At 43.2% G+C, this 15,677-nt stretch overlaps 1 protein-coding gene across 1 annotated transcript in view; it reads right to left on the bottom strand.

Moving 5' to 3' along the window:
• Nucleotides 1–402: 402 nt before the first annotated feature.
• Nucleotides 403–15,677, bottom strand: part of TSPEAR (thrombospondin type laminin G domain and EAR repeats) — a 248,864-nt gene continuing 233,589 nt past the window's right edge. The window contains exons 10-12 of the mRNA XM_073551427.1: nt 9,261–9,451; nt 3,470–3,571; nt 403–1,299 (exon numbers count right to left, since the gene is read on the bottom strand). Of these exons, the coding sequence (XP_073407528.1) occupies nt 1,146–1,299; nt 3,470–3,571; nt 9,261–9,451 (447 nt within the window). The 3' untranslated portion in view covers nt 403–1,145. The remainder of the gene's footprint in view (nt 1,300–3,469; nt 3,572–9,260; nt 9,452–15,677) is intronic.

Below are 15,677 nucleotides of genomic sequence, written 5' to 3' on the forward strand. Positions count from 1 at the left end.
TCAACCAATTGGGTCCCTCGGCTGGTGTCATTTACATATTCCAGAACTGTCATTATTTAAATTTTTCTGTTCCTATAATCGAACAAAACAGCGGAAATGAAGCGGAGATGTGGCCAACCCAAAAACAGTGCTGTACATAGCACCATACAGAGTGCAGTTGGCCTCCGTGCAGGATTTTATTGTATGTGCTTGCAGGCATTCAAAATTAGTCCTGATGTAAACCAATTGGTTTGCTGCTATATATTAGATTGCTATAGTGCTATAGGTAAAATGACACAGCAAACAGCAGTGATAGTTGCATCGCCAGTTATAGTTCATTGTCTTAAAAGCAGCTTTAGGATATTTTCATGCATGGCAAATTTGTTGCAAAAATTTCTGTGGCTAAGTATTAGTCGCGTAGATGTCAGTAGAGCTGTTTTTCCACGCCAATGGATTTTTGCAAACCTTGTTAGGCTATGTTCATACATTGAGTTTTGCTGTGTTTTTTTTCTACTACAAAACTTTTAATGGGTGAAAAACGCTGAAAAAACGCTGAAAAAAGTGACATGCTCCATTCTGCTAAAACTAAACAAAGCACAAAATACTAAGGACAGAAAAACCTAGGTGTGAGCATTGGATTTCTGAAATCTCATAGTCATACTTGGTACTGCAAAACGCAGCTAAAATTTGCATTAAAAAATCTGAAAATAAAAAACGCACCAAAAACGCATACATGTGAACATATCCTTAAATTAAAACAGTTCAAAAACATTCTAAAAGTCTGTGACATGTGAACCAGGGGTGGACATATCATTAGTACAACCTGTGTGGCCACACAGGGGCCCAAGAGGTAAGGGAACCATTTCCACCTCCAAAGTAAGTGCACTTTTGAATTTTTAGGAGCTCTTGGGCTGCAAAGGACCCATATATTATTTTTGCACAGGGTCCCTATTCTGTCTGTCCATCAGTGATGTGAACATAGCCTACATTTGTACCTACCAGCCTTGCACCCAGGTGATACATCCTCATATTATGTGTATTTATACAGACAGCTTCCTTTATATTTAATTGCAATGCCTAGAGGATTATTTGATATGCAGTGATCATAAACTGCTTTCCCAAATTTTCCACACAGGCTGAACTAGTAAATTCTTTTTTCCTAAAATTCATAGTGTCCGCAGCTTCAGTACTCTAGCAGTTGTCTCCTTGGCACTGGAGTACATTATGTAGGAGCCATTGCTGGTTTTAAATGCTTCCCAATCTCGACAGCCGTAGGTAGGCAAGTAGTGCACAGCCACAAATCCCTCATAGCCCTGCCACCTATGGAAAAAAATGGTAATTAATAGCCGTAACATTTGTGCCCTACAGTGACCACAATTATATAAAGATCTTTGCCTGAAAGCCAGGTGGTTGTCACCCCAATCAATTGAATACAAGTAAAATCTAATGTAAACCGGATTTGACATCTATATTGCGACTACAAGATGGGGGCTTGCTCTACTAAACTGAACTTGGACCACCATATGGTACAGCCTTGAGACAGATCTTCCCATAATGTTGCGTCATGAGGGTGTAATACTGTTTAGATCCTTAGAATTAATAAAAGTTGGTGCACACGATTTATAAGGCTCCATATGGTACCAATTTATCATAGGGTTTCCATAAAACTTAAAGGGGTTCTCCAGGAAATGAAAAAAAATCCCTAAAAGGGATATCATTACAAATAGATTCACAGGTATTTTTAGAGAACAAATGAGCAAATCAAAATTGTTTTGTCTTAGGAGATAATCACTATAGAATTAAAAGGTCCACCATCTAGTTACACTGACATAAACCTGACCAAGAAAGTTGACAGGTGTATGTGAATATGTCCATTAGAAATCTGCACTTCTGTGGCAGGAGATAACTTATACCATGTACTATTTTCCAAAATATGGTAGCTGCAGTGTTGGATTAGAAAGACATGGTAGTCAACTGTTTAAGCAGCCTTTTCTTACATCAGCACCTCTAGTATTTCCAGTACTAGAGCAGATAGACAGAGTGGATAACAGTGTGAGCAGCCTCTTCTTACATCAGCACCACTGGTATTTCCAGTATTATATAAGAAAGATATGGTGGATAGCAGTGTTAGCTGCCTCTTCTTACTTTTTAGACTCCTGGTATCTCCAGTTTTAGAACAGATACACAGGGTGGACAGAAGTATGAGCAGCCTCTTCTTACATTAAGACTCTTGGTATCTCCAATATTAAATCAGATAGACAGGGTGGACAGCAGTGTGAGCAGCCTCTTCTTACCTTAAGACTCCTGGTATTTCCAGTATTAGAACAGATATCCAGGGTGGACAGAAGTATGAGCTGCCTCTTCTTACGTTAAGACTCTTGGTATCTCCAGTATTAGATCAGATAGATAGAGTAGACAGTAGTGTGAGCAGCCTCTTCTTACCTCAGCACTCCTGACATCTCCCGTGATGGATCCAAATATCCACTGGGAGCACATCAACCTACACATAAATGTAGGGGCAGAGCTTCCTCCTGCACATGCTCATAAGTAGCTGTCCTAACATTCTAGGACAGAACTCTGTAAGTGTAACAAAATGGTGGCCATTTCAATTTTACAGTGATTACCTCCCTAGACAAAACAAATGTGATTTTCTAATTCAAAGTATTTACTATTTTAGAATTTATATGCAATTACATTTTCTTTTTTTTTTGTTCTGTTCTTCTAGAACCCCTTTAATGAGATATCTATTTTTGTGTATTTTTCAATGTCAACAAAACAGAAAAGAAAAATGCTACAGACATATTGGTTTCCTTTTGTATTGAGGTATTCTTCCCAAGGAGTGATGTAAAAATCTGCCTCTCACAAGTGCATGAATCTGTACAATTCTATACTAAAGGAGTTGTACAATCTAGGTTCTGTGCACAGGGCTGTGGTGAACACTCTGTAAACATAGGGCACTTTTTGTTCCTATCTTTAAAAACATTAGATGTGAATTTCTTGCAACATAAAAAAGATTATACAAAGTATTGTGATTGCAGTTATCAATCTTTTACAGTTCTTGGACCACCCGGATCAGCGTTGCTCCTCCCTTCTGAGCGTGGGGTCCCCTGACAGTCTTGGGACATTGTTTATGTCATGTGAGCCCTACAGTTTTCACGGTCCATCAGACATAATTTATGTCATCTGAAGGCTGCAGCTCATCAGCAACCACTGATACGACACATCACTCATGTGACATGTCACAAGATCGCGAGGGGGCACAGTACACTGAGTGGCACTTGCATAGGGGGGTATGTATGCGGTTTTATTATTTGATTCACTAAACTGGAGACATTTAAAAGGTATTGTCAACTAGGCTAACCCTTTAATAAAACTACTGCATACAGCTAGTTATACTTTGCACAAACATTGCTGTTTCATATGGTTATTTCAGATCAGTACCAAAATATTAATGTATCTTTTGGAGAAGTACAGTCATCATTGTACTTACCGATAGATAACACTGTTGACAGAGAATGAATTGCCATCATAAGAATTTGCCACAACTAGGAAATAGTCTTCTCCAACTGTAAAAAACTCCCAGTCAACGGCACTGAAAAGAGGGGATCTTGTTAAAAGGTTTCAGCTACTTATTTTGCAAGGTTCAAAGACCAATAATGTTAGAGAATAGAGGTGTAGCATTTTTTAACTTGACACATATACATCCATACAGCAAGATATATTTATGCAGAAAGCATGCTCAAATTGAACCTGCCATGTTCAATGGATTGTGTGGCATTAAAGGGAACCTGTCATGTGAAGAAATACTACTAACCTGTAGGCATTGAGTTAATCTGCAGTTAATAGTGTTCTAAAGCCAAGTGGCTACAGCACTGAAAGCCGAACAACTGGGAGAAATAAGCCTTAATCTTCTAGGCAGCCTCGGGCTTTCAGTCACAGAGGCGCAGCCAGCGTGGCTTCAGTCACTGCTCAGTACATAGTGAATAACAGCTGTAATGGTGCCTCTGACAATGACTGACGGTGGCTCTGCAGGGCATCAGTAAAGAGCTCGCTGTCAGTCATAGGTTGGGCCTGGGTTACAGCCGCTGCTCAATATGTACTGAGCGGTGACTGAAAGCCAGAGTATGCTGGGAGGAAAAAAGTTTATTTCCTCCTGGCAGCTAGGCTTTTTAATGAGGTGGCCACACAGCTTCAGAATGCTATGAACCTGGAGAGTATCCCAATATCTGCAGGTTAATAGTTTTTTCATATGACAGGTTCCTTTTATGTGTCAAGTACACCAAAGAAGGTGTTTTTTTATTCTCAACTATTTTGTTTAGTTAGGTACAGATTGTTCTCTGTGGATTCTCATGTAGACTCTTGTGAAATTACTGCCAAAATTTTCTGCAACAGTTCCGCTATGTGTGGATGTGGCATATGTGCTTATAACAAAAATGCCCATTTAATTTATCTGAGTACCACTTATGAAACTTAGTGTCAGGGGGACATTAAATCAGCTAGTCAAGACTGTATTAACAAAAAAAAGCTGACTGTCCTGCGGCGTAAGCAAGACCTGGGCAAATTACAATCTGCTGGTCACATCTGGCCCTTTGACTGTTCCTGTCTGTCTGTGGACCAGGATTGCTAAAGGGCTGAAAAGGAAAGGTAATTAAGTGATAATGCCAGCAGCATCACAGTCTACATGATCGCAGTGTGCACTGCACCTGTGAAGATGCATAGACCTGAGTACATGGAACTTTAGGGAATAGAGGAAAAGGCAGAGGGAGCGAGAGAGAAGAGAGCAGGAACTGGAACAAGACAAAAAATGGGGGGAGATAAAATGAAATTGTGATAGAAGAAGAGATAGAGATAGAGACTGATACTGTGACAGAAACAGAGATCGCGACAAGGATAAAGATGTTGGAGAGATCATAGTGGGGATGGCAGCTGATTATAGTGGGAATGGCAGCTGATCATAGTGGGGATTCCAGCTGATCATAGTGAGGATGCCAGCTGATGATAGTGGGGATTTCAGCTGATCATAGTGAGGATGCCAGCTGATTATAGGGAGGATGGCAGCTGATCATAGTGGGAATACCAGATGATCATAGTGGGAATGCCAGCTGATCATAGTGATGATGGCAGCTGATCATAGTGGGGATGACAATTGATCATAGTGGGAATACCAGCTGATCATAGTGAGGATGGCAGCTGAGCATAGTGGGGATGGCAGCTGATCATAGTGGGAATGCCAGCTGATCATAGTGGTGATGGCAGCTGATCACAGTGGTGATGGCAGCTGATCATAGTGGTGATGGCAGCTGATCATAGTGGTGATGGCAGCTGATCATAGTGAGGATGGCAGCTGAGCATAGTGGGGATGGCAGCTGATCATAGTGGGAATACCAGCTGATCATAGTGGGAATACCAGCTGATCATAGTGGTGATGGCAGCTGATCATAGTGGTGATGACAGCTGATCATAGTGGTGATGACAGCTGATCATAGGGGGGATGTCAGCTGATCATAGTGGGGATGGCAGCTGATCATAGTGGAGGTTAATAGCGATCTAAAGTATGCAGATGCTGCACCAAAAGCATATTTACTGGGAGGAGATTAACTTTATTCCTCCAGGCAGCCACCGTCATAGGGATGTGTCGGCATAGCTTCACTCATCGCTCATACCCTGAGTGGCAGCAGTCAGCATTCCCTCGGACACTGACTGACAGCTGTCTCAGCAATGTATCTGTGCACAGACAGTTATCAGTCCATGCACCCAGGTGTGCTATCTAAAGGGCATGTCACACTAAGCGATATCGCTAGCAATATCGCTATAACTTGTGACGTTATAGCGATATTGCTAGCGATATCGCTGTGTCTGATACTTACCTACGACCCGCTCCCCCGCTGGTTATCGCTGATCGCGCGAGAACGTCCTGGACCGTTTCTCGTCGTCAGCTTCCTGCGGCGCTTCCTGTGGAGAGACGAGCGACGAGCATGGAGCCGGGCGGGAGGGCGCAGGATCGCCTGGTGTGACAGGTAAGTAGCGACCCCCGTCCCCAGCGATGTCGCTAGTGAGATCTGCCTGTGTGGCAGCTCACTAGCGACCACTTAGCGATGCACCAGCGATCCAGACCGCGTCATATCGCTGGTCGGGATCGCTGGTACATCGCTAAGTGTGACAGGGCCTTTACTGTATGAGTGGTGATTGGAGCCACACTGACATGTCCCTATAACTGTGGCTGCCAGGAGCAATAAAGTTAATCTCCTCCTGGGCTTTCAGTGAGATGATTGGCCAACATTAGAACACTACTAACCTGCAGATTTATCCTATATCTGCAGGTTGATAACATTTGGGGACAAGACAGGTTCCCTTTAAATATAATAGGCATACATAAGAGTGGTGACTAAGGAAGCGACAGCAGACTTTCTATTACTGAAAGTCGGAGGCTAGCAGGAGGTATAAAGTTAATTTCCTACCAATGCCTGAGCTCTCAGTCTGGCGACCACATAGCTTTGGAACACTATTAACCTACAGATTAATCCTATATGTGCAGGTTAATAGCATTTGGGGACTTGACAAGTTCCCTTTAAAGGATCATATTCCCATCTTCAAGATTCTATGCCAACATGTAGTAGGTGTAATAATAATAACAATATTAGCAAATACCTCCAATTTTAAATGTAGTATTGTTCTCCTGATTAGCTGTGTCACTTACCCCATGTGAAGGGCATTGCAGTAGCTTAGGTATCCATATTTAAGGCCACTAATATAGTTGGTTAGTTGCTAGTGAATGGTCGTAACCATGGATACCTAACCTACTACAATGCCTGCACATGTTGTAAGCAACATAGTGAATCAGAAGAACTATACAACATTTCTAATTGGAGGTATTTGCTATTATTATTATTACCTACTACATATTGGGATAGGATCTTGGTGATCGGAAGAGCCCTTTAAGGCTAACTAATATGAAAAGTATGATTTATTGCTTTGTATAAACTTTTTAAAAACCAGGAAATTACAATGCATTGCAAAAGTATTTGGCTCCCTGGAACTTTTCAACCTTTTCCCACATATCATACTTTAAACATTAAGATACCAAATGTAAATTTTGGGTGAAGAATCAACAACAAGTGGAACACAATTGTGAAGTTGAATGAAATTTATTGGTCATTTTAAATTTTTGTGGAGATTCAAAAACAGAAAACTGGGGCGTGCAATATTATTCGGCCCCTTTACTTTCAGTGCAGCAAACTCACTCCAGAAGTTCATTGTGGATCTCTGAATGATACAATGTTGTCCTAAATGACTAATGATGATAAATATAATCCACCTGTGTGTAATCAAGTCTCCGTATAAATGCACCTGCTCTGTGATAGTCTCAGGGTTCTGTTTGAAGCACAGAAAGCATCATGAAGACCAAGGAACACAACAGGCAGGTCCGTGATACTTGTGTGGAGAAGTTCAAAGCTGGATTTGGATACAAAATGATTTCCAATGCTTTAAACATCCCAAGGTGCACTGTGCAAGCGATCATATTGAAATGGAAGGAGTATCATACCACTGCAAATCTACCAAGACCCGGCCGTCCCTCTAAACTTTCATCTCAAACAAGGAGAAGACTGATCAGAGATGCAGCCAAGAGGCCCATGATCACTCTGGATGAACTGCAGAGACCTACAGCTGAGGTGGGACAGTCTGTCCGTAGGACAGCAATCAGTCGTACACTGCACAAATCTGGCCTTTATGGAAGAGTGGCAAGAAGAAAGCCATTTCTCAAAGATATCCATAAAAAGTGTCATTTAAAGTTTGCAACAAGCCACCTGGAGACACACCAAACGTGTAAAGAAGGTGCTCTGGTCAGATGAAACCAAAATCGAACTTTTTGGCAACAATGCCAAACAATATGTTTGGTGTAAAGGCAACACAGCTCATCACCCTGAACACACCATCCCCACTGTCAAACATGGTGGTGGCAGCATCATGGTTTGGGCCTGCTTTTCTTCAGCAGGGACAGGGAAGATGGTTAAAATTGATGGGTAGATGGAAGGAGCCAAATACAGGACCATTCTTGACGAAAACCTGTTGGAGTCGGCAAAAGACCTGAGACTGGGATGGAGATTTGTCTTCTAACAAGACAATGATCCCAAACATAAAGCAAAATCTAGAATGGAATGGTTCACAAATAAACTTATCCAGGTGTTAGAATGACCAAGTCAAAGTCCAGACCTGAATCCAATAGAGAATCTGTGGAAAGAGCTGAAAACTGCTGTTCACAAACGATCTTCATCAAACCTCACTGAGCTCGAGCTGTTTTGCCAAGAAAGAATGGGCAAGAATTTTAGTCTCTCGATGTACGAAACTGATAGACATACCCCAAGCGACTTTCAGCTGTAATTGCAGCAAAAGGTGGTGCAACAAAGTATTAAGTTAAAGGGGCCAAATAATATTGCACACCCCACTTTTCAGTTTTTGAATTTCCACAAAAATTTAAAATAACCAATAAATTTCGTTCAACTTCACAATTGTGTCCCACTTGTTGTTGATTTTTCACCAAAAACTTACATTTGGTATCTTTATGTTTGAAGCATGATATGTGGGAAAAGGTTGAAAAGTTCCAGGAGGCCGAATACTTTAGCAATGCTTTGTACATGGTTTTCAGCAGCTGCCATTGGTAATAATACATGCAACAATTAGCCCTACCATAGCATGTATTAGCAGTAGGTACTAGTCAAGGTACTATATTCTGCTCAATATTAAATGCTAAAATAATAAGGGCATAATTAGATTAAGCCTACTGGTGCTACTTCCACAAAAGTCAATTTTTCTCTTGTGGCCCCTTGGGAAAATGAATTGCCCACTACTGGTTTAGGCAAAATTGTTTGCAGTCACAATGGGCACTTGGGCTAGTCCTGGCAGAGTACTCAGAGTAAACTTAACATGTAGATTTGATGTAACACTATTAAAGAGTAGGAAGTGGATATTAATATGCAGAAAAACATCGCGCTCCGCGCAGACGAATCCTTGCCTGTCACAGTCCTTTAAAGATAATCCTAGAAACGCGAGCAAAATAATCCAGCCAAATCACCCCACTTGAGCCATGGTTGTTACTTTAGAAATCCCTCTACATAACCATGAAACAGACCAGTATACTGTACAGCTCCCACCTGACTATGGATCGCAGTGACAGGAATTGAAAGATTTGGATTAGAGGTGGCTGTCACCACATTTATCCAGTGACCTCCAGTTGAAATTGTGTTTGCACCTCTATCTGCCTAAATAGCCAGAACAAACATTACCTGTAAGTGAGGATATCCTGGTACTTGACAAACTGTTGTGCCGTGATGTTCAGCTCATAGATAGTGGAAATGATGGCATATTCTTCAGTTTTTTGCATTTTTACCCCCACTGTGTAATTGTGACTGTTGGCCACAGCCAGAAAGAAGCGGTCTTTTATTCTGAAAAATTCCCAGTCTGATGCACCGAAGGTCTGAAATATCAAAAAAAGGATGTAGTCAGTGTAAGGCTGGATTATTGATACTCAAGGATACAGAAAACTGGGTACAGAAGGACAAGGACTGGGTGTAATTTCTTAAATAAAGCGAATCTGTCACCAGGTTTTTGCCACCTAATCTGAGAGCAGCATAATGATGAGACAGAGACCCTGATTCCAACAATGTATCACTTACTAGGTTTCTTAGCATAGTTGTGATAAAATCATTGTTTATCAGCAGGGGATTAATACTAGAGGGCTAGTAAATCTGCTGTTAAATATTCCTTCATATTCATGAGCTTTGAATAATCCCAACCCACCACTGATTGGCAGTTTTCTGCCTATGCAAAGTGCACACAGAAATCTGCCAATCAGTGGTGTGGGCGTGGTTATACAGAGCTCAGCATTTAGAGTATTCCTAGATCATCAGCAGATAAAACAGTGATTGTATCAAAATGACAGCAAGCAGCCCAGTTAGTGATACATCACTGGAATCAGGGTCTCTGCCCTTACAACATGCTGCTCTCAGATGGAGTAGCAAAAATGTGCTGACAAATTCCCTTTAAGTGCAAGTCTTTTTGTTTCAAAAAATATTTCTAAATTATTTTTAATTAGAAATTGTCATTATTTGTCTTTTATGGCTCTTTATTTTCCTCCAAATTGTTACCTGCAAAATGAGATTAGCTACAAATCCTTCAGTGAGCGCATTCTGCTGGGCAGTTTTTAACTTTTTCATATGCAAATTGCTGCTGCAGAGTGGAAGAGGACTTGAACTCTAGTACCACCTATTGGGAGTACCAACAACTTCTTAAAGGATCCATATAAACTTTTAGGACTGCTATGGTCCATTAGTTAGTTACAGGGTTCAAGTCCACTCCTTCTTTGAGAGGCAATTTGCATATTTAAATTCCTAGAGAAGCATTGCATGTCCTAAAAATCTCCTTACACTGATATATCAAGCATGTCACTCTCCACAACAAGATAACTTTTTTATCTTTAAGTGGGGAGTTTTGTGACCACAGACCACATCACAGGTGAGAGGAACATTTACCATATATGGAAATAAAACAGCTGAGAGGAGTTCAGAAAAAGGCAGATAAAACAATTACAAATAGGGTTGAGCGAGCATAATGGTGGGTATTCAGTGAGTAGTGAGGTACTCGCGGTACTCGGAACAGCGAGTATTTCACTAGTCGCCTCGCACTTCTCGGATCTCCCGCCCAGCATTTGCCAATCACAGTAATGCCGCAACCTTCTTGGTTGTGGGCGGCATTACTATGATTGGCTGGCCACCCAGTGTCATATGCTATGAGTCATTATATCCTGGCTCTATCTAAGGCCTGTCGCCGCCTTCTTCTGCACATTGCATGCAGAACACAGCTAGTGTGAGCAGCTGCTAGGGACAGTTGTGTTTTTTTGTGCAAATCATCCAGAAATCCTCTGTGTAAAACCCAAAAGCTCTTTTCAGAGCTGAAAGTATAAGGTCAGGGACCGAGTAGTGACAGTTTTCACAGCTATTTTTGGGGTCTCATTTACCCCTGCAGGGCAGTTTTTTTGTTCTGTTGCGGTGCTGCTGTGTTCACAGCAAATAGGACGCATGCACGGTACTGCATAACTGACACGCAGCCTGCACCGCTGTCTTGTGTGGTGACTGGGGTGCGTAATCTCGCCGTAAACCTCAGGGCAATGTTTTTGTGCTGTTGCGGTGCTGTTTGGAAAACACAAAGCAGTAATAGGCTGTAGTGCTGCCTTCTACAAAGCACTATCTACTCCTTGTTCCCAAACATCTGCATCTGAACATCTGCAACTATGGCAGAAAAATCCAAAGTTCCTAAAAAGGCTGTTGTGAAGGGACAGGGACGTGGATGTCTGGGAGATCGAAGAAGGTTGATGCATCTAGGTTCCTGGCAAAATTTCCCGGTCTGGAACATAAATGGGTCTGGAAGCCAGAAGAACAAGAGCAGATACTGTCTTGGATGGCTGATAAGGCCTCAATGAAATGTTCTAGCAGCACTCAATCGTCCATGACAAAACAGTCTACTGTCCATACAGAGAACGCTGGGTCATGCTATTCTCAACCTGTTCCTAGTTCATCACCTGGCCCGGTCAGGAGTCACAGGAAACATTTGACCCCAACCTTGGTCACTCCGAGGATCTGTTTGATCCATTTCCATTCATTGCCTCTGGCCTCTCACCGTGCTCACCGCGCTGAAGAGGAACGTGCTGAGGTATCGTGTCATGATCCAGGTTGGATTATGACAGATAAATGCACAAGTAACCTTTTTTTTTCCTTAAGCTGTGTGCTTAAAGCTAGTTTTGCCCCCGGTGGCCATTAGGGTCATTGCACTGTGGTGGTTTCAGTTCTAGTTTTGCCCCCGGTGGCCATTAGGGTCATTGCACTCTGGTTACTTTAGTTTAGTGCAAGTGATTATAAAGCAGGTGTGATTGCTCTGGCTCTGACCTATAAAAGAGTGGCAGGTGTTGCAATCACTGTTGGTGATATTGCTCATTTCCAACCAAGTCTGGTGGAGGAAGGAACTACAGAGAGGAGTTCTTGGCAGCTCAGGGGAGCTCTGGTGTTATAGCTTCAGGTGGAAGCTGAATTCAGGTGTCAAGCTTCAGGGGTAAAGCTGAAATTTGATGTTGTACTCTGTTGCTTGGAGCAATAGCAACAGAGCAAAGCTAAGTGGTGTTTTCCCTGTTTGTGACTTCCCTTATGTGTGTTTTAGTGCAGTGGTGGGATTAGTTTCTGCACCGTCCAATTCACTAGAAAGGGCTAGGTGCAGGGCGAGCTAGGGATTTTTAGGTATCCTGCTCGTCGCCGGGTGTGGAACCCGCCTAGGGACCGTCAGGAGTGGAGAGACACTGACTCAGGGGAGTGCAGGAGGTCTCCACGTCCCCGTTCCCTATCGCAGGGCCATCCATTGCATCGGTTTCCCTGGTGTTTCCCTTAATTGTGTAAATTCGCCCTGCTGGAGGCGGTGTATCCAGATATATGTGTAATACTGAAAGTCGCCTGCTGGAGGTGGTGTATCCGGCTGCACGTTACTTTATTTAAATTCGCCCTACTGGAGGCGGTGTATCCAGGGTCACGTGTGTCAGAGAAATTCGCCCTGCTGGAGGCGGTGTGTCCAGTTACACGTGACCATCACATTTCGTCTGTTGATGATGGCCAAATATTTGAAACCCCACGGCCAGAAGAAAGCCACTTTCATCCATTTGATATACCGGGTGAAGAGATGGAGGCTGATGGTGATGACACACAGTTGCCATCTGGCCAGTCGCCAATATCAACATGGATGGAGGATGACATTGATGACGAGGTGGTCGATGATGAGACCACCAATCCGACCAGGACCGTTGGCACGCATAGCCAGCAGAGCAGTACAGAGGAAGAAGGTGGATACGTAGCACCAACAAAGGCACCAAGGGCTACTGGTTTGAGCAGAGTATGAAGTGTGTCAACTGTTGCCAAGAGCAATCCCTCTGAGCTCCAAGTCAAGGCAAGGGTGCGTTCAGCCGCTGTCTGGAAATTTTTTTCCGATAGTCCTTCTGAACCAAATGTTGTCGTCTGTAGCATCTGCCATAGGAAGGGAATGATCATATCGCTAACATATAAAGAGATACAATCGGCGGTATTTTATTATGATTGGAATAGTTGGCTGGTGCCTTGAAAAGGAACTGATAGCTCTGGAGATGTGGAGCCTTTGGCAGAGCATGGGTCTGCTGTACAGGATCTAATCCACATAGGAGTACATATATTAATTAGTATATGATCATCTGCCTGAAATATAAGGAAAGTAAAAGTATAATATGTTGAATGAAGGGTTAATACTGAAAGGAAAATATAATGTGCGGTTATATAAGAGATTTGTGAATGTTGTTCTGCTAATTGATATGATGTACCAAGAAATTTAGATTTTTATTGAGTATAATCATAATTTTATTACAATGTTTTACATTTTTTCTAGTGTGAAGTTTTACATATGTGTGTTTCTATAGAAGTGTGTTTTATAGATGAATTTTAGTGATTTTTGTGATTTTACATTATGTTGATAGTTATGTGTGAATTTTTTTAAGTGCAATGAGCATCTACCTCACTTCCTGGGGGAGCTAGTATATAAGGAGAATGGAATGTGATGCCAGTGTAACTTTTTCTCCTGAGGAAGTGTACAGTGTGTACACGAAACGCGTAGAGTTTATGGAATAAAAAGAAAGTTATAATCACTGCTTGGTCTTTGGATTAACTCCATGTGAACTTTGGACTGGAACAGCGCGATCCTGAAAGCCGGACTTCTCTCCTTCCTATATAGGAAGCTGAGCAGAGGCCAGTGCAAAGGCAACCAAAGCACCACCAGTATGCGGAAACACATGCAGCCAAGCACTCTAGTCGGTGGGCTGAACAACAGGGTACCAAATCAGTGTCTGCGACTGCGGGTCAAACCACTGGCATGTCGTCTGTGATACGGCCTCACCAATCTGCTGGGCAGGAAGCAGGTGATCATCATACCTCTTGCTCACAAGCTGCGGTTGCACAGACACAGGCCACAACAAGCTCATCCACTTGTTTGTCCCAGGAAAGCGTCCAATTGTCCGTGCCCCAGATGTATGAAAGGAGGCGTAAATACCAAGCTACGCACCCACAAGCACAAATACTGAACGCGCACATTGCAAGTTGCTAGCCGTGGAGATGTTGCCGTTTAGGCTTGTGGGGACACAGTCTTTCTGTGATCTTTTGGCTGTGGCTACCCCACAATACTCGGTTCCCAGCCGGCACTATTTTTCCCGCTGTGCCGTCCCGGCGTTACACCAGCACGTCTTAAACAATCTAAAGCGTGCTCTCACCAATGCCATAACTGGGAAGGTCCACCTTACTACAGACACGTGGACAAGTACTAGTGGCCAGGGACGATACATCTCTGTCACGGCACACTGCCTCAACCTGGTGGAGGGTGGGACAAAGTCTCAAACTGGACCATCATTACATATCCTACCCACACCACGAATAGCTGGCTCAACCTCAATCAGTGTTTCCGCCTCATCACATTTGTCCAGTCTCCCCTCTTCCGCCTCGTCATCCTATGCTGAATTACCCTCCACATCACTCCCAAGTTGGGAGCTGTGCAGCAGCGCATTGGCAAAGCGGCAATACGCTCTGCTGAAGCTGATCTGCTAAGGTGAAACACCACACACTGCAGCAGAGCTGCCGCAAGGACTAAAACAACAGACCGATCAGTGGCTCTCCCCACTGCAACTCCAACCTGGTCTGGTTGTCTGCGACAATGGGCGTAACCTGGTGGTGGCTTTAAAGCTCGGGAAGCAGGTACACGTGCCATGCATGGCTCACATGCTGAACCTAGTAGTGCAGAAATTTATAAAAACATACCCTGACTTGCAGTGCCTACTTGAGAAGGTGCGCTGTATTTGCGCCCATTTCTGCCATTCCTCAACCGCTGTTGCCGGTCTTGCAGTGCTTCAAAAGCAATTTAATTTGCCAAACCACAGACTCATTTGCGATCTGCCAACACGGTGGAACTCAGCATGACATATGTTGGCAAGGGTAAGTGAGCAGCAGAGGGCACTTGCTGAATACCAGCTTAAACATGCCCGTCACACTGAGACTCAGCCAAGACACATAACAACTGTCGAGTGGGTGTGGATCGCTGATATTTGTGAAGTGCTTGATAACTTTGAGTACTGCACCAAGCTTGTGAGCGGTGATCAGGCTATTATCAGCGTAACCATCCCTATGCTATGTCTGCTGAAAACAATCGCTGCAGAATCAAAAAATGGAATCTTTGCATGCCCAGCAGCTGGGTATGGAGCAAGATTTCACAATGGGTGATCCTACCCAGCCCAGCCAATATCATCAGGTAACATTATGGGATGAAGATGATGATGAAAATGAGGAGGGAGAGGACTTCTTTTTCACTGGTACCGAGGGGACACCTCATGCTACAGAGGGGAATCCCAACCCCAGCTTCATGTCTGTCCAGCATGGGTGGGCTGGAGAGGAGGAGGTGGATGAGGAGAGTCACTGTGAGGAGAGGATGGGTATTGTTCCTCCTTCTGGGGTCACAGAAGATTTGCCTGTTTGCAGCTTGGTACACATGGCACACTTCATATCTGACTGTCTGTGCCAAGACCCTCGCGTAATCCACATTTTCAATAGCAAACTATACTGGTTGTCCACCTTTCTAGACCCAAGGTACAAGGAAAAATT

Source organism: Dendrobates tinctorius, unplaced genomic scaffold, assembly GCF_039654945.1.
Source record: "Dendrobates tinctorius isolate UK_male_01 unplaced genomic scaffold, ASM3965494v1 ptg000177l, whole genome shotgun sequence".
Taxonomy (NCBI): domain Eukaryota; kingdom Metazoa; phylum Chordata; class Amphibia; order Anura; family Dendrobatidae; genus Dendrobates; species Dendrobates tinctorius.